This window comes from Dioscorea cayenensis, chromosome 19, assembly GCF_009730915.1.
Source record: "Dioscorea cayenensis subsp. rotundata cultivar TDr96_F1 chromosome 19, TDr96_F1_v2_PseudoChromosome.rev07_lg8_w22 25.fasta, whole genome shotgun sequence".
Lineage (NCBI taxonomy): Eukaryota > Viridiplantae > Streptophyta > Magnoliopsida > Dioscoreales > Dioscoreaceae > Dioscorea > Dioscorea cayenensis.
Window position 1 is genome coordinate 26,502,086 of NC_052489.1, and position 23,606 is coordinate 26,525,691.

At 36.3% G+C, this 23,606-nt stretch overlaps 2 protein-coding genes across 2 annotated transcripts; both read left to right on the top strand.

Annotated features, from left to right (window-relative positions):
• The first annotated feature begins 3,136 nt into the window (after positions 1–3,136).
• Positions 3,137–15,482, top strand: LOC120249741 (structural maintenance of chromosomes protein 5). Its single transcript, XM_039258364.1, has 30 exons — positions 3,137–3,328; positions 3,410–3,587; positions 3,670–3,823; positions 4,772–4,845; positions 5,114–5,263; positions 5,383–5,487; positions 5,556–5,701; positions 6,822–6,933; positions 7,013–7,168; positions 8,080–8,201; positions 8,285–8,429; positions 8,507–8,572; positions 9,197–9,325; positions 9,412–9,510; positions 9,649–9,814; positions 9,912–10,057; positions 10,137–10,200; positions 10,379–10,503; positions 10,645–10,722; positions 11,294–11,366; positions 11,723–11,826; positions 13,270–13,386; positions 13,452–13,529; positions 13,631–13,730; positions 13,805–13,859; positions 14,446–14,494; positions 14,599–14,686; positions 14,770–14,842; positions 14,950–15,053; positions 15,140–15,482. The coding sequence occupies exons 1-30, from the start codon at positions 3,288–3,290 to the stop codon at positions 15,187–15,189; spliced, it is 3,147 nt and encodes a 1,048-aa protein (XP_039114298.1). The 5' UTR covers positions 3,137–3,287; the 3' UTR covers positions 15,190–15,482.
• A 4,184-nt stretch (positions 15,483–19,666) lies between these two features.
• LOC120250671 (protein TRAUCO) lies at positions 19,667–22,978 on the top strand. The gene is made up of 2 exons (XM_039259501.1): positions 19,667–20,632; positions 22,616–22,978. Exons 1-2 carry the CDS (start codon positions 19,714–19,716, stop codon positions 22,888–22,890), a joined length of 1,194 nt encoding a protein of 397 aa, XP_039115435.1. The 5' UTR covers positions 19,667–19,713; the 3' UTR covers positions 22,891–22,978.
• Positions 22,979–23,606: the final 628 nt, after the last annotated feature.

Below are 23,606 nucleotides of genomic sequence, written 5' to 3' on the forward strand. Positions count from 1 at the left end.
GAGTTACCTCGGGGTCAACTCGCTCAACCCGGACTGAGTTCGAGAGGTGATGTACCTGGCCGAGTTCTTTTGCCGACCTGGGTCAGGGACTCGGGGAGAAGGCTGAATTCGGTGGGCCCTCGTTTGAGTCACGAATTTTTCACTTTAATCCTGAATATTAAATTAATCAAATTATTCATTTCTAGTTTCTAGTTTTTGTTGTGAAATTATCCTAAACAATTTTATGGAAAATAATTTGTTGAAAGTTTTCAAAGTGTTTGTTTCGAAAATATTTAGAGATCTAATTTTTCTAATCAAATTTTAAAATTCACATAAGTTAAAAGTATAAATTTATTAAAGTATTAATTCTACATATATAATTTTTTTTTAAATGGAGAGCATCTATTTGTTAATATATATATATATATTGATAGAAGTCACAACTTAATTGTATCTATGAGCATGGTTCTGGATTGAAAAAGCTATCAAGATTGTTTTACTGAAACAAAATTTTGTATTTTTTCAATTAATGTTCCACTTGTAAAAAGAAATTTAATATATATATAAACAATAGTTCTATCATTGCAGCGGGCATTTTGGAAATTCAAAAATACCTCACCTGGTGTGGGTAATGGATATATGAACCAAAACTCGAATAATCTTTTTAACCAAGTGTTATAATTAGTTGGTGTCTTTGTTATTGTGCCCTATCTTCATTTTTATGGTGGATAGTTTGATATCCATCTTTTATTTTATAAGAAAATACTTACAAAAATAGTTTGAAAAAAAAAACAAATACTTATTTTCACAAGTCAATCACAAGGGATATATAGAAAACATTTCATAAAAACACTTTTAGAAACATTATTATTATTTTTTAAACATCTAAAAACACTTGTAATTATTAGTGTTTTTATAAAAATTATAACTTTAATATATATATATTATTAAAGTGGATAAACTACAAAGTAAACACCAACTAAAACTAAAAGAAAAAAAAAAACAAACCAAAAAACCAAAGGCCATTACTAGAGATAATGTGCTTTTAACAGCAATACAAACTAAGAAGCCAAAAGAAACACAACAAGAAAAGAAACACCACACCCGAGAAGACGAAGTCCGGTAGAAGAAGCAAAGGTCTTCATTCGCTAACAAAGGGGGGTGAATCACTCCCGAACCAGTGGTTTTGCAGTGGTACTGTTCTCAGTCGGTTGTGCACCCAAGAAGACAAGAGTGTGCTTGAGTTTTTGAACTGAGACTGAGGGTCGGTGTTGAAGTTGCGGATCCCTAGCTGCAAAAATATAGGCGAGAACCATATGAATAATTTTAGCAATAGTAGAGAATAAAGACAGAAAATGGGAATTGAAAATGCAGTTGTTTCTTTTAAGCCAAATATTCTAGCAAATTGCTCTAGAAAGTAGGTCCCACAGTGTTCGTTGTCGAACTTTTATGGACAGAATCCAAGATGTCCAAACCTCTGAAAGAGATTGCGAATGTGATTGTAGATTTAGAATTTGCTCAAAGAATGCCCAGGTTCATTCAGTGAATTCACACCTAAGTAAGAGATGATTTCCTATTTTCAAGTCTTTATAACACAAAACACTGGTGTCAGTCGCATTTTTTGTGTTATACCCATTTTTGTCTAAATTGGTAAGAATTAGGATTTTATCCTCCCTTACTAGCCAACAGAAGAGAGATATTTTGCTTAGACATTCAATTTTCCAAAACAAAGGGTATATAGCACTATGCATTCCTCCATCCATTAGAAACTTATAAAAGGAATGAACGGATAAGGTTTTGTTATTTTCTAAATTCCAAATTTCCAAGTCATTCTGATTGATGGAATAGTTTGTATGGATGACCATAAAGACAAACTTTATGAGATAGTAGTTGTGCGAAAGAATGTCTCGTGTGAAGAAAATTCTTGTGCAAATTATTTAATCGTAATCCAAGGGGAATTGTAATCGTTGAAAAGGTTAGGCCATAAGTCTTTGGGAGCTCGTCCTTCTAGGCATTATCATACTGTAGTAGTGTGGAGTCATCGTTTTTTTTTCAGTCTTAGAGATACAAATTATGAAAGAAGGTAGTATCGGTCTGATCCTTGCCCAGAAGAAAGATTTGTTCCTTGTTGGCAGTGGAACAATGGCGCTAGAGGTCCTTTATTCAAGTAGTTAAAGTGAATGATTCTAGACCAACAGTTTTTTTGGGTAGAGTATATTTTCCACCACCACTTACCCAGAAGAGTTTTATTAAATTCATGTACGTTAAAGATTCCCCATCCTCTCATATCACGTGGTCTACAAATCCTTTTCCAAGCGACTAGATGAAAGCTCTTCGATCCTAGCTCCAGCTCTTTTCCAAAGGAAATCTCTTCGGGTCTTGTCAATCTCTTTAATCACCTAAACTGATAAGTAAAATACCGACATCCAGTATATTGGAATGAAGGATAGAACAAAATTTATAAGGGTGAGACGACCCCCAAGAGAAAGGTAGTTTGCTTTCTAGGACGTGAAACCATAAGAATCAATTTCGTCCATTCCTATCGTCTAGGGCGCATCTGAGAAAGCAAGACTTCTAGATAGGTGAGAGGAAGACAATTCTTTTTACAATTGAGGGCTGCAGCTGAGGCCACGTTAGGGTGATAACCATAATTTGTGAAATACAACAAACTCTTTGAGAAATTAATAGTAAGTCTTGAAATACCTTCAAAGAGATAAAAAATCAATTTAAAGATTTGAAGGGCTTTTGGTATTCCTGCTGTGAAAATGATGAGATCATCTGCATATCAAAGACAACAAATATTATCCAAAGGTTTAATAGGGACTCATAGTAAGACTTTTATTATAAGCACACGGCAAAACATTGCACCCAATGTATCACCTGCTAAGATAAATAACGTAGGGGAGAGAGATAATCATTTTGCCTAAAACCTCGCTTGCATTAAAAACATTTTTATAACCCAACTAATATTTTTATTTAAAAAAATACAAATAAACATCTTTAAAAAACATCAATTAAATAAATTTGTTCATTATTTATTATTTTTTTGTAAGCTTAGCCAATTCAAACTGACACTAATCTGGTTTGTTCGGGCAAGTCATTCTAACGGGAAGAGTTCGGGTCCGATCCAACGTTCCTCTTGGTGAGCAAGAATCAAGACACAAGTGTTGGTTAATCGGACGATGATAAGCGCGTTCGTTTTGGCGCCTTTTCTCCCTCCCTTGCCTTCTCCCGCCCGATCGGCTCCCAAACCCTAGCGTCCCAATCTCGTTCGCTGGCTCCTCCAGCGGTGCCCCTGCGCGAAATTCATGGCGCATCGCGCCGCTAAGCGCCCCAAGCTCAACAAGAGGTACGTGAAAGCTCCTCTACTTGCTCCTCTTCTACCCGCTCTCAACCTGCACGATTTGATGGGGGTTTGCTTTTGATCCAGAGGAGAAGATGACTACCTTCCAGGGAACATCGTCGAGATCGAGATCCACAACTTCATGACCTACGATCATCTCAGATGTAAGCCTGGGCCACGCCTCAATCTCGTTATCGGGCCTAATGGTTCTGGGAAGAGCTCCCTCGTTTGTGCCATCGCTCTTGGCCTTGCTGGCGAGCCCCATGTCTGATACCCTACCTTGATTCCCTTTTGAATCTTAGTTATGTGGTTCTGGCTACTTGTTTAACTTCCATTCTTTGGATTAGATTCTTGGTAGGGCTTCCAGTATTGGGGCGTTTGTTAAGCGGGGTGAAGAGTCTGGCTATATAAAAATCACGCTGAGGGGTTACAGCGCAGCGGAGTTGTATGTGATTACAAGGAAGATTGATATTCATAACAAGTCTGAGTGGTCGCTCAATGGTATTTAGATGCTTGGTTTCTTCTTCTTCTTCTTCTTTGATTTTGATGCTTTGTTTAATCATCATCGGCATCTTGGGCTATATGAACACATGATTTGTTTAATAAAGTGCCTTCTGGTGCAAGATTTGACCTTTTGTACGTAATCACTCTCGCGGGCATGTTGCGCTGAATATTGGAATGTTACCCTCAAACTTGATTATGGGAAACCCAAACGATGCCTTTTTTTAGTGTAATTCATGACAGGAATAGCTGGAATTGTCTTGTGCCTTATCATCAATGTTGTTGATGATATCAAATGTCATTGTTGATCTCTGATGTCGGTTGTACAAAGAGAAGGAATTTAATGTCTTAAATGATGCTTTTGGTGTTGAAAAAGAATTAAAATCACTGTTCTGGTCAATGTTGATGTTTATGGTTCTTTATTGTGTTTTTTTTGCATATCACACATGAATAAATCATTTATATTTTCTTTTTTATTAAAAAATCCAGTAGTCCAATCTTTTATAGCATCTTTTAACATTCATTTTGCTTGCTTACCACATTTGTCAGTTCACAAAGTGCTTTGACAATCAGAAAGTAGTGTAAAATTTTATTCCAATGAACTGATGTTTTTGGTGTTGAAAAGAATTAAATTCACTGTTCTGGTAAATGTTGATGTTTATGGCTCTTTATTGTCTCTCTGTGCATATCGTACATGAATGAATTATTTTTCCTCTTTTTTCTTTTGTGAAATAAAAACGAGTAGTCCAATCTTATATAACAGCACATGACATTCATTTTGCTTGCTTAGCACATTTGTCAGTTGACAAGGTGCCATTTGACAATTGGGAAGTAGTATACAATTTAATTCCTCTAATTACTAATGTGAAGGATATTGGTATTAGTTTTTATTCTTTCCAACAAGTTCTTTATGACGTTTTTTACATCACAATTGTTCACACTTTGCAGGTGCAGTGAAGTCAAGAAGGGAAGTCATTGAAATCATTAAAAAGTTCAATATCCAGGTCAATAATTTGACTCAGGTGAGATGTTGAATCACTTATTCTGGAATTTCTTTAGGATGCTATCGAGGTCAATATACTTAGCCAATTTTGTTTTTTAAAACTGTGAGAGTTTTACTCCCTCCGGTTCAAATGAAATTGCCCTGCATAAACCAACTGTAAGACTCATGAAGGATTTTCTTAAGAACTCTATGTGGCTTTATATATATTTTTTCCAACTCTGTTACGGTTATTTTCATGGGTTAAAATTTTAGGGTTTTTTGTAAAGTTAGTTCTTAATTTCTTGCAGTTCTTACCTCAAGATCGGGTTTGTGAATTTGCTAAGCTAAATCCAATACAACTTCTGGAAGAAACTGAAAAAGCTGTTGGTAATCCTGAACTACCTGTCCAGCATCAAGCTCTTATTGAGAAAAGTTTTGACCTGAAGAGACTTGAACTAGTAAATTTTTTCAATTGCCTGTTCTTTTTCATTCACAGCCTGAAAAGGTTTTTCATTTTCTGTAATCAACTTGTGATCTACATCTTGCAAAACATTTATCCGTTGTGTGTATTATCCAGACTGTCAAACAAAATGGTGATACTCTGAATCAGCTGAAGGCTCTTAATGCTGAGCAAGAAAGAGATGTAGAGCGCGTCCGTCAAAGAGATAACCTTTTGACAAAGGTTAGGACATTAAGGTCAATCATTCTATTCCACCTTAGTTTTTCTTATGCCTTTTCTTGCCAATGTAGGTTGAGAAAATGAAGAAGAAATTACCATGGCTCAAATATGACATGAAGAAAGTGGAGTATAAAGCATCACAGAAACAGGAGGCTGAAGCTAAGAGAAAACTGGATGAAGCTGCGAAAATTTTGAATGATCTTAGTCAACCTATTGAGTACGCTTTTTAATTGGCATTGTAATTTCATCCTTGCTGTCTTGCTCATCATTTGTTTTGCGTCTACTGTCTTCAGATGCCAATAATATTTGTTGGTTTATTTGAGAATAGTTGTTTGAGAATATTTGTTTCAGCCAAATTACTCAACATAAGTTATAAGACAGTGACTGATAGTATGACATTGTTGAGTTAGGGGAAGTTTTTAATGGTGATTGTTCTAGTTATGAGCAGTCATGCCGGATGCCTCAGAATCTAAAAGGCATGGAGTGAATAGTTAATAATAACCTTAGGGATGACTGAAATGCAACACAATTTTAAAAAACTATTGACATGGCATGGCAAGTCCCAAAGAGAACTTCTGAATAGTCTTCTGGGGAGAGATGCCCATGGGTGTCCTTAGGTTTTAGGGAGGAGAAGGGGAGCATATTGAATGGAGTTTTAATGGAGTTTATAATGACACAACTGTGAATTCTCTATTCCAAGTACTTATTATTCACTCTGTACCACTAGTATTGGGAGTCAAATCCTTCTGGTATTGATGGTTAGATCATTTGTTCTTGTTCATCATGGAATTGGCCTGTATTTTGCGTATTGCCTTATTCAAAAGTGCTTGTCGTTTAGAAGCTTAACAAAGTCTGTTATAGAATTTAGATAAGGGCCACAATTATCACTCTTGGTTTTATTTTTATTTATCTATTACTATTACAGTATTATCATTATTATTTAGAGTGGGAAGTAGGATATTTGCAATCTAGTTACTTTGAGTAAGTGAGAATTTGTAACATCTGTTATTTAAGGCATGTGTTTTGCAATGTAGTTATGTTAAGCCTGGGGCCTTATTATGATCAAGGTTCATGTTTGAAATTATAGGACTTCGTGATGGACAATATACTTACTGACTTATTCTTGTGTTGCAAAATTTTTAAAGATTTCTTTAGTTCCAAGTCTATGTGTGGACCTATGGTTTGGGAATGAAAGGGTTGCCCTTTGAAACTCTATCTAAATGGTATATATTGCTTATTATGAGCATTGTAGCATGTAGCCAGGTTAAGATTTCTTCCAGCTGTTTTTGGTGCTATTTCTTTTTGTGAACCTAGAAGACTATTGGTTTATTTTGTAGGGATCAAAAGAAAGTGAAGACAAAGCAAGACTCAGCCTGTAAGAAATTAAGCAATCAAATATCTGAAAACGCAAAGGAGCGCATGGAAGTTTTAGAAAGGGAAAGCCATATGGTTTGTTTTTATCTTTTCCTGTTGTAAGTGAATCAAATCTCTATCTTTAAATTGAACTGATTAGTTTTCTTCTTATTAGGGTGTGCAAGTGCAAGCCAAATATGTTGAAATGGAAGATTTAAGGAAGCAAGAGGAAACTCGACAAATAAGGATCATGAAAGCAAAGGAAGATCTATTTGCTGCTGAAGTAGAGCTTGCAAATCTTCCAACTTTTGAACCTCCAAAAAATGAAATTGTATGTTGGATACTTCACAATTGCTCAATAAGTCATCTTTTAGCTGATCAGTTTTCCATCCACGTTTGTCATGTTTAGATAGTATTATACTTTGTAGAGTCAATTGAACAATCTGTTATTTTAGAAAATTGAAGAGTCATGACATTATGGGTGCATCACTAAGAAAATTTCTTGTATACTTTCATGTGGATGCAGTAAAAGCCTATGCTCCTCTTGGTCATGCATGTGCATCATCGCTGCTCTTAGTATAAACTTAATGATTACTTAGTTGCTTTTACGTTGCATTTTGTCCTTATGAATGACCAACAATAGATGTGATGCAAGTGTTTTTCTTTTGATGGAGAATAGTAATTGAAGGACATAAGCAATGAGGTCTGTGGTAGATTGAGCTGCTTTCTTACCTGGATTTCTTTCTCCTCACTACTCTCCTTCCTCTCCTTCCTCTCTTATATCAGACACTTGGAAAACATGATTAACTGTTTCTAGAAGCTTAGAAGAGAGTATCATAGAAAGTAGACTTGTGCCTTTATTTTACACTCATGAACATTATATATGGAGTTGTCTCTAGATGAACCTTTTGACGTGGAACATTTTGAAGAATCATCATTGGTTAATTGATGTTCTGTGAAGTGTTGAATTTAGTAATTTTTTTGTTCAAGATTTTGGCAGTTGTTCTCTTTATTTATCTATTTATTTATAAATCTCATATGAAAGAAAATCTGTGACTTGGCCCTTTCATTCTGATACCTTTGTTTTTTGATACTTATTGATAGGAAAATGACCATTTTAATCAATCCATATCTATATAGGGATGTCATTGCTATTTAGTTCTTAAGCCTTGTGTTTATTTATATTTATTATATACTTGCTACTTTTTCCTATCTGTTTGACACGTGAGTTCTTATTGATAGGAAAGACTGAATACTCAAATAAGAGACCTAGATCTCAATTCAAATCAATTGGCACTACAAAGGAGGGAGAATGAGAATATTTTACATCAAAAAAGAGTAGCCTTGAACCAGTGTCTTGATCGGTAATTTACATTGGGCTATGTTTAACTGGGCATGCCAATTTTCTCTTGTCAACTAAAAGATTGCAATATTGCATCATTTGCAGGCTTAAAGACATGGAAAGTAAGAACACCAAACTTCTTCAAGCACTATGCAACTCTGGCGCAGACAGAATTCTGGATGCCTATAACTGGTTACAAGAACACCGTAATGAGTTGAAGAAAGATGTATATGGCCCTGTTCTTATTGAGGTATATCTTATGTTGACTCAAGTTTTCCTTATTTGAAAAAACGTTGACAATATCTGGTCCATTGATTTCATTGTCAGGTAAATGTCCAGAACCGGATGCATGCTGCTTTTTTGGAACAACATGTGCCATTTTACATATGGAAGGTAAAATTATATTTTTTGCTTATTTGAGCCATTATGTTGTTTTACAACTGGTTTGTTCCTTTTACTATTTCTCATTCTGTCTTCTTTATCTTCTTGCGTCTTTTTTTTTTCTTTGCTGACGAATTTGCACTTTACCTTGTCCTGATAGTTTATAGCTGGATGTTGAGTAATGCTAGTGCTGTTGCTGGACGTCATAAAATAACCTATCAGCATTTGTATTTGAAAGTTTTTTTCTATGTGTATTGAATGATTTTCTCCATCTTGCTTATCCTAGACTTATGAGCTGTGTGTGTGGGTGATATCTTGATTAAAATATTCTGCAGTGTGCCAGCAATTGAATGTTTTGTGGCACACTTGGAAATCTGGGTTAAGATTAAGCTGTCTATCTTGCTGACTTGGCAGGAAAGAAAGGTTCAATTATTTCTTTGTTATGCTAGATCATTAGATTTTTAATATTTTCTACTTCTAAACATATCTTGATATGTTTTAGTTTGCTAGGGTCATCTGACACTGGTCTGTTGTTGAATTGAAGCAAGTCTTTGACCTTTCTTAAGTAATTATTTTAATTGGTATCTTATTGTTACATTTTGATGTTGTTATATGATGCTGACTTTTCTATTGCAGTCATTCATCACACAGGATACTGGTGATAGAGATTACTTGGTAAGAAATCTTAGATCATTTGATGTTCCAATTCTAAATTATGTAGGAGGCAACAGCAGTGATAGAGCGCCATTTCAAATATCTGAGGAGGTATCCCTAATTGTCTCAGTTATTGTTGACATTTATGTCTATCTCATTCAGTATTTTTTTATAATAAATTAGTAATCATTGAGCAGGTGCGCAAACTTGGTGTTTATACTCGCCTTGACCAAGTGTTTGATGCTCCTAGCGCTGTCAAGGAAGTTTTGATTAGCCAAGCTGCATTAGAGCATTCGGTATGCTTTATGATGGATCTTTTATTGCATGCCTTCATTTGCTATTGACAGATGCAAGAAGTCTTTTGTTATAGTAGCATGGTTTTAGGATTGCCTTTCCCCCCTTTATTTCTTACCCCACTCATTCTTCTTTTCTAGTATGTTGGCACCGATGAAACAGATAAAAGGGCAGATGAGATATCGAAGTTTGGAATTTTAGATCTATGGACTCCAGAAAATCATTATAGATGGTCTGTTTCTAGATATGGCGGTCACATTTCAGCAAGTGTCGAAGCATTGCACCGTTCACGACTCTTCATGTGCAGTATGTTCTAGATTTATTGTTTGATAGTATTTTCTTTCTTGGTTACCAGCTTTGATGAATTTGTGATAGCTCATATTGTTGTTTGCTAATGTTGCAGGTTCAGATGCTGGTGACATAGAAAGGCTAAGGTCCAGGAAAAGTGAACTGGAAGGTATAATTGTAGATCTAGAGGAGAGAATTAAAGAATTCCTAACAGAACAGAGACTTTTGGAAGATGAAGCAGCAAAATTGCGTAAAGAACGGGTATGTGTAATAAATTTGGGTGATTCCTTCTGTTTTGGTGCATGAATGTTCTTTTATAACTGGTTATCCTCTTCCTCAGGAGGAACTCACAAACACTGTAAAACTTGAGAAGAAAAAACGTCATGATATAGAAAATCGTGTTGGTATGTGCATATTAGCATTCCATCCATCTTTTCTGCTGTTGTTATAGATATATATATTTATATATATTTATATATATATATATATATATATATTTGTGTGTGTGTGTGTGTAAGTAAACATGTACATCTTATATACATATACATCTTTTTGTTGAAGACACTTTGTTGTTTCCTCCAGATCAGAGGAGAAGGAAAATTGAATCCATGAATAAGGAGGGTGATCTGGAGTCAAACACCAAAAAGCTCATTGACCATGTGCGTCAGCTGAACGTTCAACGTTGTCACTTAGCAATTAAAATCAAGGTAAGATTACATTTAGATGTATGTATTTAATCCAAATTCATTTTAACATATTAAAGAAATTTGGCTTTTGGAAGTTATCTTGCATTGCTGCCCCTTCATATATTTTCTTCTGCCAATTGACTGTGCATTTTTCTCACCTAGAAACTTCTCATTGATGCTGTCTCTTGCAAATGGAGCTATGCTGAAAAGCACATGAAGTCCATTGAAATTGAGATGAAGGTATACACACAGTTTTATTGATTCAGGGTTCAAAAGTTGTTTACTGGTCATATGGCCAGCTAAGTTAACTCTGTTTTGAATAATTCCAAGAATGTGATCATTTAGATGTGCAACTCAAATCAGGTGGAAAACTGAGTGAGAGTACTGAAGTTGACATTTTTCCCCTTTATATAGTGGACTTAGGAGCTCCCACTTGCTTTCCTAGTTTGGTTAGGGAAGGAGGTGGCCTGACTCTTCAAACCTCTTCAATGTCATATCCTACTGGATTTGTCATAATCCTTGATGTTCGTGGATTATGTAATTTCCGAAATTCCTTGATCCTTTTAAAGTTGGATAGAGATCCATATTGGGTGTCTTTTGTTACCACTATTACAAATTTGTTCTGCAATTATATAGATTGTTTTGATTTTCAAAGGCATATGTCTGTCCTTTGAAAAGGAATTCTCATGTATTTGAACCAGTGTTGCAATTCAAGTGTTTTGTTTAGTGTTTCTATTATCCCTGTGTCCAGTACAATTACTATATATCATTGTTTTTCCTCTTCATATTTGCTAAAGCGGCCATCTTTTAGATTAGGGAATTGGAAGTCAATCTGAAGCAACACCAAAAGTCTGCTCTTCAAGCATCTGCACATTTGGAAAATTGTGAGTTTCTTAAGCTGTTTCACACAAGAAATTTTCTTTCTTGTAGTTTGCATGTTACAGAATTTATCTTTTTCATTTTGCTATATACTGACAACTGAAGTTACTGAACACTATATGATGAGCTGGGGTTTAAGCATCAGTGCTTCTGAAACTGAGACATAACACCAGTGCCAAACTTTTTCCATTGTGTGAAGACAGATATATGCCCCATATTTTCTCTACACCGTAGACCTACTTATCTGTGTGATTCCTGAATTTCATACACATGACTCTCTTGGATTATCAGTGATTTTGTTGGACTCCTTACAGTGGGGAATGTAATAGATAGTGAATTAATTTTTTTTTTTTTTTTGCAGGCAAGAAAGAAACTGAACATTGCAAGCAGCAGCTAATAGCTTCAAAGCGTCACGCAGAATCTATTGCTGTTATCACTGAAGATCTTGCACAAGAATTTCTTGAGGTGTGAGTCGTGTGACTTCATTCCATTATTTTAAATTATGATTTTTATTCTGTTGGAGTTTTTTCTTTCTGCACTGTATGATTGCACTCATTTTCACTCATAATTTGAGGTGTTGCATTTTCTATGTATATTACATTATTATTTTTCTGGGCAAACTTTATTGCATACTTGAAATAAGATTATTATCTAACTTAGAAAGCTTTCTTATATATTCAAGACAGCTTATGAAGATCTTGCTTTCTCTTGGTTTTACTCTTGGTTATCCGAGAACTCTACTCTGTCAGAAGTGACGATTGTATGGTGGAATTGGATAGAAATGTTTCTCTTATTGTACAAGAACTTTCCTAAATGTCAGCTCCTTATTTTTGTTAGTTCAATGGCATGAAGATGATGAGTGATGGGATCATTTAAAAGGTTCAGTTTGAAGGGCTATGTGACATGAGCATTGTTCAGTGTTTGTCTCATTGTCAATGATATGGTCTAGGAAGGTCTTTCACCCTCTTTTCTTTTGTCATTTTTTTTATGAACTATCTTGTATTGTGAGAGGCCATCGTGTGGTATCATTCTGTGTGGAGAAACTTAGACTGTGTTTGGTATATTAGATTGAGCAAGGAGGGAATGTCCATGCCAACATCCATTTATCGTAGTTGGTTGGCTTATAATAAGAATGAATAGGCAGTCTCATTATCATTCCCTGTTAATGGTAGTTGCCTATTTTGGGGATAGGAGATGCCTATTCTTGTGGTAAGATTTATGGGAATATTTATAATATTTGCATGTGTAAACTTATAGATACGTGTCTACATACACCTCTTCAACATATTTACCCATGCAAACCCATAAATTTGTATCTGCGATTCTCTAAATTATTATCGTTCTACTATAAATGTTCCAAGTGCAAAGCTACCATGAGAATGAGTCATTACCATTCCAATGGCATACCACCTTTTGCAGCCAAATACTATCATGATGGCCATTTCATTATACGGTTATTCTGAACTATTACACCATACATAATCTATCTTTGACTGTTAAGATTCATGGCTATGTAACTCATTAATTATAAGATCAAAAGAGAACTTATGAATTCAAGTGATGATTTAGTTGACTTCTAAGGGGAGGAGTCAGAATGTCTCAAGGAACATAGCTTGCACATCTCCTAATTCAATCCTCTGCAGAAATCAAAAATGATTTAATTTTGTGATTCTAGCAAATATTTTTAAACCTTTGACTTGAACAGAGGATGTTGATCTTGTGTGTGCACGCGCGCGTGTGTGCGTGTGTATGTTTTTTTTAATTGTTTCATCATAATACATCTGCTGTTCCTCATAGCATAGTATTGGTTTTATTTATTGGAGAAGATTAAATATTAGAGGCTCTTTCTTGAAAGGATTTCTATGAGCATGTAGGGTTGAATAATTATCTTGACTTTTGTATGTGCAGATGCCAGGAACAATAGAAGAACTGGAAGCTGCAATTCAAGATAATATTTCTGCAGCAAATTCAATTTTATGCCTCAATCAGAATATTCTTGAAGAGTATGAGAGCCGGCGACAGAAGGTAATTGTTTTTATTCTTTTTCATTGTGATTTGAAGATATTTGTGATGTGCCCTTTGACATACAGATAGATGCCCTAGAAACTAAACTTGAATCAGATAAGGATCATCTGACTCAATGCTTATCTGACATAGAAACTCTAAAGGTCAGTAAAAAAAAAAATTATGTTCTTTCCTGTATACTAATCTTTCTTTTGAATTTTTGAAGATTCTCTATGTAACTTGATTTTTATAAAATATCACATAGGGAAATTGGCTTCCCACTCTGCGGAACTTGGTTGCCAGGATAAATGAGACCTTTAGTCATAACTTCCAAGAAATGGCAGTTGCAGGAGAAGTTTTATTAGGTATTGTGTAATTTTTGATATGCTTGCGTGACAAAATAAAATCTAATCTTTTTCCCCCTTGATCTTGTTCCCAGATGAGCATCAGAAGGACTTTGACAAATTTGGGATACTTATAAAAGTGAAGTTCCGGTAAAGTTACCCCAGACTATTGTTTGACAATATCTGTTGATAATTTATTGAGTGCGAACTATTATTTGTTGGTCTTCGATTATGATTCTCTTTTCGGTTATAATTTCACTGAATCTTTATCAATAGAGTCAGACAGAGATCCCTGGGCTTATGCATCTTATGGGCTTGTTATACATGCAGAGTATAAGGTAATAGCCATGCATGTTGCTGCTATGCCTTGTGGATTAGGTTTTTCATTCACTATTGGATGTATTTTATAACAGTGAAGTGTGTGTGTGATGAAGGTTCCTTGCACGTTATTATGTTCTGGACCACATTTGGTTATACTGTTGTGGTATTATTTTTATCAAATCAGCTGTTACTACCCAACTATACATTTTGGATCTTCATTTCACTTTCATAATGCCATGACATCTCCTGCTTACACATAGAAAGAGTCTTCCCAATTGTGACCATTTAGAGTCATTATAATCTCCACTTTTCTCCTCGCCTTGTTCCCATGGATTTTCTCTAGTTTTGGTTTTTCTCCTGAGTGAGGTACCTTGTAGGTGCTCCTTTCATAATTTAATGATCTTAAATGTTACAGGCAAACAGGACAGCTTCAGGTCCTCAGTGCACACCACCAATCCGGAGGGGTATCTTTGACATTCTTTTCTTTTCTTGACAACAAAGGGTGCTACAATCTAAATATGAGCTGATTATATTTGTCACTCAAGCTCAATTTACCCTCTTTCCGCAGGAGCGTTCAGTTTCAACAATTCTATATCTTGTTTCTCTTCAAGATCTTACAAATTGCCCTTTCCGTGTGGTGGATGAGATAAACCAAGGTAAATTGCAAAGGTTCATATCATTGCCCTTCCCAAGAAGGCATGTTATCAGAAAGCTTAGCTTTTCTCATTGTGACACTTAGGAATGGACCCTATAAATGAGAGGAAGATGTTCCAACAACTTGTGAGGGCTGCGAGCCAGCCGAGCACTCCACAGTAAGAAACAAAACTGAACCATGGGTTGGAATATGTGCATCTCTGTGTAACTTTCTTCGGTTATCAGTATTTATTTCACTGATATTTCTGAGAACTGATGTACGCAGGTGTTTCTTGTTAACACCAAAGTTGCTTCCTGATTTGGAATATAGTGATGCGTGCAGCATTTTGAACATCATGAATGGACCATGGATTGAAGAACCATCAAAAGGTAATATTATTACTCAGGGGAGAGGTGCCCATTTGCAGTTTGTTAGCAACCTCACCTTTTATATACCTTTACATTGTGTGTTGCAGTGTGGAGCAGTGGTGAATCATGGGGAACAGTTATGGGCTTGACTGGCTAGGCCTAGTTTACATCTAAGCCAGGAACCACACCTCTTGTATCATATTACGCTTGCTGGGATTGGGGCTGCTCTACTAGTGGTTGAGCAGCAGCTGTTTGTTTTGTTCATCTATTTACAATGACTTAAGTTTATTATTTTGGAAATCATCCAAACCAGAATAGCTGACAAGGCTTTGATCCCATCATGACCCAAAGTTCTGTATCTATTTCATATTAATGATGCATCATCCTGTCAATTTTGTAATGAATGCAGTCTCAGCCTCTTATCATAACGAGATCAAATTCCACCACTTAGATTGTATTCGTCACAAGTCATAACAAGTTTGATACTGATTGGTTAAGACTTGTTGGAACAAAGACCTCTTATAACGCATCAAAGCCACCAGTCTTACTCTAACCCCATGCTAGTATTTTCCTAGAAAAACTTTACATCTGGGGCCGTTTGGTGAACATGATAAAAATGATAAGATATGATAGACTATCATATTTTGCTAGTATTTTTTGTTTGGTTTGTCAATAGGACATGATAGTCTTATCCTATTTGTCCACTTTTAAGTCGATGACATGATAATGAATTCTATGGAAGAGTCAGGATAGAAATAGGGAGGATATGATAAAAAATAAATTTATTTTTTTTGCCCTATTATTTGGTTACTCTCTCTTAAGTAGGGTTCATTGTATATCTTCTTTTGATCTTTTAATCATGATGCTTGGGACAAGAAATTTGTCAATAACTAGATATGATACTAATTTCACTATTTAATTAGGATTTTACGCATTTAGAGTGGTTAAAGTGTTTCTCCGTTGATCTCGTGTTTCAGCCGAGTATTTTTTATCTAAATCTCTTTTTTAATCATGTCTTATTTTTAGTTTTTCGAGTCTAATGATTCTTTTTTCAAATTGATTTTGATGTGATCTATTTATATTCCATTAATAAGTTTGTTACTCTAGCTTTATGCCATGTTTATGACTTAAAAAAATTGGTATGAATTATAATATTTTCAAGTTAGTGATATTGCAATCTATTTATTTTTTTAAAATTTAAAATACACCAATAAATAAATCATTAAGAAAAAAATTCAAAACAAGTCTATTTAAAAAAAAAAAAGATATATAACTATATTATAAAGGGTAATTTTGTCTATTTACATATCATTCATATTATATCATTTCATTATCAGGTCCACTACAAACATAAAATAATATAATAATCCTATCTTATTCCAATCTATTTTTTATATCATATTCGTCCATATTTTATCTTATTCACCAAACGGGCTTCTAGACTTTGAAGGTCCCATGCATGTTCACGGTTTTTTATTGTGAAATTTCTTTTGGTTTGGGTTCCTTTGGTTGGGGGTTGTACTAGTTTGAGATATTATAAAGTGAAAATTGCCAAAAACACCCTATAAGTTTGCAATATTGCCAAAAACACCCCGTTAGTTTTGCACTCCCCAAAAACCCCTTCCTTTTGAATACAATGATTTTTTAAACCCCCCAAACATCTAACATTGATTGATAGAGTTAATTTGGAATTTTTTGGACGAAATTGTCCCTTGCGTGGGAAGTTGTGGCAAGTGTGACAGGGTTTGACTATAATGCCCTTGGGTGCAATGAGTTTCTATTTAAAAATGAAGCTTCTATTTAAAATATGAGGTATGAGGTTCTGTTTAAAAAATGAGTTTCCTGTTTAAAAAATGAGTTTTCTATTTAAAAAAATGAGTTTTTTGTTTAAAAAAATGAGTTTTCGCTTTTAAGAAATGAGGTTTCGTTTAAAAAAATGAGGTCTCTGCTTAACAAATGAGTTTTTCGTTTAAGAAATGAGGTTTTTGTTTAAAAAAATGAGGTTTCTGCTTTAAGAAATGAGTTTTTTTGTGGTGATTTATCACCCCCAAAAATCTCTTTTATCAGTAGCATTTGGGCCGATGAGACAAAAGCACGCTGCTCACAATCACGACCACGTTGCATGAAAAAAATGGGATTTCGAACCCTAGAATTTTGATCTCCACCCTCGATCTAGATCTCGATATCGCAGAGAAAAAGGTCGAACCTTCGATGCCTTCGCCGACGACGAGGAGCATGCGGGCTTCCCCGAGGTCGACGACGAAGAAGATGAAAGAGATGAGGTCGACGACAGGGAAGACGATGAAGACGAAGACGGCGAGATCGAACCCTCACTCGGCGCGCTTCCTCCCTCCGCTCCTCGCCACCGACTTAGGCACCATGGATCCAAACCCCGGAATGATCCCTAACCCTAACCCTATTGCTATCCATGTTGCGGTCTCCGCAGTCGAGAATGGTTCCGCTCAAGTTCGACCCTGCTCTTATCCGACGCCGCCACCGAAGACCTCACCACTCCGACCTCCGAGGAACGCCGCCAACCGGATCGCCAACGCCGACAAAGATTTCTCCTTTAAGACCCCACACGAGCAGCCACCTTTCGAGATCGCTCGCCAGATCCGGAGCACGAAAGACTCAAGCGTTCACGCGAGATCGACGACGATGAGATACTCAACGTCCCTACTCAATGAGGGTTTCGTTTAAAAAAATGAGGTCTCTGCTTAAAAAAATAAGCTCTCGCTTTAAGAAATGAGTTCTCCGCTTTATACGCTTGTTTGTCTTTGTTTAACTATCGATGTTTCGCTTTAATATATTGCGCTTTACGCTTTAAAAAAAGTGCTTAAATATCGTTGTTTCTATTTAAATACGTATGAGTGCAACCTTTCGATGCCTTCGCCGACGACGAGGAGCATGCGGTCTTCCCCGAGGTCGACGACGAAGAAGATGAAAGAGATGAGGTCGACGACAGGGAAGACGATGAAGACAAAGACGAAGACGACGAGATCGAACCCCTCATCGCAGGCCGCTTCCTCCCTCCGCTCCCTCGCCACCGACTTAGGCACTATGGATCCAAACCCTCGGAACGATCCCTAACCCTAACTCTATTACTATCCATGTCTGCGGTCTCCGCGATCGAGAATGGTTCCGTTCAAGTTCGACTCGCCTTATCCGACGTCGCCATCGAAGACCTCACCACTCCGACCGCCGAGGAACGTCGCCAACCGGATCGCCAACGCCGATAAAGATTTCTCCTTTAAGACCCCACACGAGCAGAGCCACCTTCGAGATCGCTCGCCGGATCTCGGAGCTCGAAAGACTCAGCGTTCGCACGAGATCAACGACGATGAGATACTCAATGTCCCTACTCAATGAGGTTTCTATTTAAAAAAATGAGGTCTATGTTTAAAAAATAAGCTCTCGCTTTAAGAAATGAGTTCTCTGTTTAAGAAATGAGTTATCCGTTGATATGCTTGTTTGTCTTTGTTTAACTATCGATGTTTCGCTTTAATATATTGCGCTTACGCTTTAAAAAAAGTGCTTAAATATCGTTGTTTCTATTTAAATATGTACTGAGTGGCCAAGATTAATTGGTTTTCATATCCGGGATTAATTTATCACGTAAATATTTGTTTTTCCGTTTTAAATATTAATGTTTTAGTTTAAAAAATGAGTTTTATGTTTAAAAAAATGAGGTTTCTGTTTAAGAAATGAGTTTTCTGTTTAAGAAATGAGTTTTTTGTTTAAGAAATGAACTCTCTGTTTAAGAAATAAGTTCTCTGCTTAAAAAATGAGCTCTGTTTAAGAAATGAGTACATGCAAAAAGGAATGCAAAAAGAATGAAAAATGTATGCAAAAAGGTTTAAGAGCAATGATGGAATTTCATAACGCAGGGGTAAAAGGAAGTGAAACAATAAAGGAAGGTATCGTCGAGGGTATGCAAAAACTCACAGTACATGTTTGGGAAGTTTTTGAAATTATCGAGGGTAAAGCAAATGAATTTTCCCTATTATAAATCATGCTTGCAAAATATATGATTTTATTTTATTTTTAAAAGGGATAAAACCACTAAATATTTTAAAAATTGAAAATAATTTTTTAAAAATATAAATAAAATTAGATATAATTTGTAATTATTTTATCTGATCTATGGATTTTGTCAATTCCGACAAGTGAGCCAGACGACCCCCAACCACACACACTTTTTGATGGCGTTTTAGCAAGCTGATCCACAAGCACTTTATCATTCTTCGCTTGGATGAGCTCTTTTTTTGTTTTTGTTTTTTTTTTTTTGTGTTATTTTGACCTTCACTTCTGATCATGAGTTTGTTTCTTTGTTTCTTCTTTTATATCCTGCTCTGGGTTCTTTTAGATAATGGGTTTAAGTATCTCATCATTTTCCGCTTGGATGAGGTCTTTTCTGTTTTTCTTCTCTTTTTTGTATTTTTCCGACCTTTACTTCTTGCTACGGTCTGTTCCCTTGTTTCTTTTTATCTTGTTATGGATTTTTTATATATATATATAATGGATTCCTGATTTTTTTTATAATGGGTTAATGGTTTATCCACTTTCTCAAATATATATATATATATATATATATATATATATATATATATATATATTATCGTGTCAAAATTGGGATGCAAGTGCCAAGTCCCAACTCCTCTTTTCTCCTCCCTTCCATCCGATGGACTCCATCCACTCCCCCGCCGCCGCAGCCGCCGACGATGAAGACGAAGACGAGTGGTGCGACGCGCTCGACCACATCCCTCCTCCCCAATCGCCCGTCCCTGACCTCCCCCAATCAAACGGCCACGATCCCCCCTCTCCCCCTCCGCACATCTCCAATGGCGACCTCCTCCCCGACGAGTCCCCTTCCAAGAAGCCCAAACCCTCCTCCCCGGACCCTTCCCCTACTCCTCCCTCGGCTCCCACCACCGTCGCAGCCGCCGTCGCCGCCGCCTCTAAGAAGCCTAAGAAAAAGTCCAACAACGTCTGGACCAAACCCACCTCCCGCCGCAAACCTAAGAAACCAAAGACCCCCGCCGCCCCCAATGGTTCCGGATCTACCCCCGGCGCTGGCCCTGACGATGCCACCGTCGTCCTTGCCCCCATTCCTCGCTTTCTCCTCGACAAATCTGATGACTCACCTGACGCCTCTATCTGCCTCTCCAAGCTCCACAAGGCCGAGCGTGTGGAGCTTTCCGATGACCGCCTCACTGCTGGCAGTACCAAGGGGTACCGCATGGTGCGTGCCACAAGGGGTGTTCAAGAAGGGGCTTGGTACTTTGAGATCAGGGTGATGAAGCTAGGTGAGTCAGGGCACACGAGGCTTGGGTGGGCGACCGAGAAGGGGGACCTGCAGGCCCCGGTGGGTTTTGATGGGAATAGCTTTGCCTACAGGGATGTGGATGGGAGCAAGGTGCACAAGGCGTTGAGAGAGAAGTATGGGGATGGGTATGGAGAAGGGGATGTGATTGGGTTCTACATTAGCCTCCCCGAGGGGGGACTGTATGCCCCTAAGCCACCCCAATTGGTTTGGTACAAGGGGCAAAGGTACATTTGCGCCTCTGATATCAAAGAGGAGCCGCCGAAGGTCGTGCCTGGTGAGTTTCATCTACTCCTCTTTCTTTCTTTCTTTTTCTCCTTTTCTTCATTTGCTGCTTTGCAAATCACGTTTGTTGTTCCTTGGTGATTTTGGTGCCGGGGTTGAAAATTTTGTGTTTGGTGTTAGTGTTGATCTGATGCATTACAAGTAGTTTTGTGTAATACGAATGCTAATTACTTCCTTTGGTTCCCTTTTGTAGTTTTTTTTTACCTGTAGGTTGTTGAACCTGGCTCTTGATTAAACTTTTGTTTGTGATATTTGTTTGTTCTGTACATCAGCTTGTAAGCCATTGCTTACCCATACTTTGATCTATAATTATTCTTTTACGTGAAATACTTCATGGTTGTTTCTGAATTTGTCCTTAGTGTTATGTTTCGACGTGTTAGTTTGGGTTTTGAAGAAACGAGAAGATTCTAACTAGTCAGTATCTGTCTTTACATATGATGCTTGGTCACTTTAGGTAATGTAGTAAGTAGATCTTCATGATTCCTGTTGAATCACCTCGATGTTCTTTTGCTATGTATGATCCTTAACTGTGCTGCATTTAATTTCTGCATATGCAGATGTTGATACATCTCTACTCATATTTGGCAAAGATTTTCATGCTTTTCGGATATGCATTTACCTGTATTTGCTAACTTTATTATACTTTCTTTCATGATCATCCCTTCCTACTAAATTTTAGTCACTCTGGCTTTACACACTTGAGAATTCTCTTCATTTTAGAGGAATGCGATCAGTATACAATAAATTGATCCCTTGCAACTAATAAGATAACTTCTCCCATCTAGTTTACATATTATAATTTAATTAGTATATGAGATATCTTTCTTCCTCAGGAGAAATTTTCCCCTCCTTTTTGACACAGATTTTTCTAAAGTCGAAGTTATATTTTATTTGGTTTGGGGTTTTCAAACATATTATGGTTTCTGCAATTAAATTTAGTTTTCTCTGCTTAGGTTGCAAATTTGCAATTTGATCTCATGTCCATTAACATTGTCCTTGAAGCTGATAGAGCTATGATTTAATTTCAATTTTATGTTTGAACATCATTTGCCATAGGAAACAGTCTGCTTTTAACCTTTTGTTTTTTATCTGTCCATTCTAGTTATTGATCACACTATTGGAATTATGCCTATGTATATAATTTCCCTTGATATTGGTTCCATTAGTCTTATTTAGTGTTGAATTTATCTTTTATGGACAATAAACAAAATAATGCCCAATGAATGTCTTTGAACATGTTTGCCTTTTTTCATGGAGATTGGGGAAGTTTGTAAATTTATTGTGCTGCTGCGACAGTGAAATCTGGAGCTTTATGTGATTTCATTCTTCAATTTATAAATGATTCATTTGTGAAATACTTTCAAGTTCTGCTTTGATGTAAGAGGTATCGTTTGAAAATTGTTGTTATATAAATTCAATGGTAATGCATTAGAGAGGATCATATCCTCAGATTTTCCTTTTATAAGATGGACTAGAAAGTGAATCATGGAAATATGGTCAGTACCTTTCCTTTAAAAGTGAAATGCTTTATTGCAACTAGTGAGCAGATCAATTTTTAATTTGTACTTTAATGCCTCTTTTGTCCCTCTTTTCTAACTAAATCCAACGTTCTTCCAAATTTTTCTCAGTCCTTTGCATAATATATTCTATTCAATCCAGGAACTGTCTTGTCTCTTTTAATCCTGTTAAATGTTGCTATGCCTGTGTATTCTCTTGGCAATCTTGCAAGGTATCATCCTTCCTGTGTATTCTTTATGTAATCATTCACCATTTCATTATTTCATTAGGTACACTGCTTGTGAATGTCTAAACATTAGTAGATTTGTGTTGTCCTGTTATTATGCTGGCTTTGCTAAACAGTTCATCTTTGAGTAGAGAATAGAGGTATATTGGTAATCGTGTTGTAATAATTACATGATCTGCCATGTGTTTTGTCATCTGAATGTTTGTTGTATCACTTAAAACATATTTGCAGGAAGTGAGATATCATTTTTCAAGAATGGAGTGTGTCAAGGTATCGCCTTCAGCGACTTGTTTGGTGGGCGTTACTACCCTGCTGCATCAATGTACACTCTCCCAAATCAGCCAAACTGCGAAGTCAAATTCAACTTTGGGCCGGACTTTGAATTCTTCCCTCAAGATTTTGGTGACCGTCCCGTGCCACAACCCATGATCGAGGTTCCTTACCATGGTTTGGATGTTAACGCTGACGGCCCTGCCGAGAATGGTCATACGGAGAAAACAACTTGACTCACACCTGACTCTTTTTGCCAGATTGTGGCCACTCTTCTTATTGTAATGACATTTCTAATCTAATTGATATGTTAGTTACCACTCAGGAGAATTGGTTTTGTGTGCGCAGCAGGTTAAATGAAGTTAACAGGGAATTTGTTGGGTAGAACATCTTGATTTTTCTAACAGGAATTTTCCGGGAAAACATGTTTCTTAGAGATTTCATAATACTGATGTTTTCTGCTTTTGTTTTATGAATTATGAGCTTGTTTATGCTTTTTGTCTCTTTTGGTGAGGCTTGCTCTGCTGTGGTTTTCCATTGAGCCTGAATTTGGCCCTGTTTCGCCAATTCAAGTCCTTATTTTTTAAAAAATAATGCTTGTAAAAATATCGCTTCAACGCAGTTAAGAATGGTATTGTGCAGTTGGGATATTGTCTTAATTCCAATAATTTTAGAAATAATTATATGAACAAAAGCTCCATTTTTATCCTTTTTTTTATTTGGAATATTGTTTGATAGACATAAAAAATAACTCCATTAAAATAATTTATTTTATAAAATTTTATATTTATATACTAGTAAATCCATGCCCTTAAAATTTGTGAATTCTTGCTATTTTTTACTTTCTAGATCAGCTTATTATAAAATTTCCATAAAATATAATTTAAGGATTAAAAAAATGTTTATACTATTTTGATTTTTGCTAATAAATAATTTCGTGTTTATCAAGGGG

What these genes read in the sequence shown, in the direction of transcription:
- LOC120249741 (XM_039258364.1), top strand. Translation starts at nt 3,288, where the DNA reads ATGGCGCATCGCGCCGCTAAGCGCCCCAAGCTCAACAAGAG. An exon ending in GTCTGAGTGGTCGCTCAATG is followed by an intron (nt 3,824 to 4,771) that starts GTATTTAGATGC and finishes CACACTTTGCAG; the next exon opens with GTGCAGTGAAGTCAAGAAGG. An exon ending in TGCAGGAGAAGTTTTATTAG is followed by an intron (nt 13,731 to 13,804) that starts GTATTGTGTAAT and finishes TCTTGTTCCCAG; the next exon opens with ATGAGCATCAGAAGGACTTT.
- LOC120250671 (XM_039259501.1), top strand. Translation starts at nt 19,714, where the DNA reads ATGGACTCCATCCACTCCCCCGCCGCCGCAGCCGCCGACGATGAAGAC. An exon ending in GCCGCCGAAGGTCGTGCCTG is followed by an intron (nt 20,633 to 22,615) that starts GTGAGTTTCATC and finishes ACATATTTGCAG; the next exon opens with GAAGTGAGATATCATTTTTC.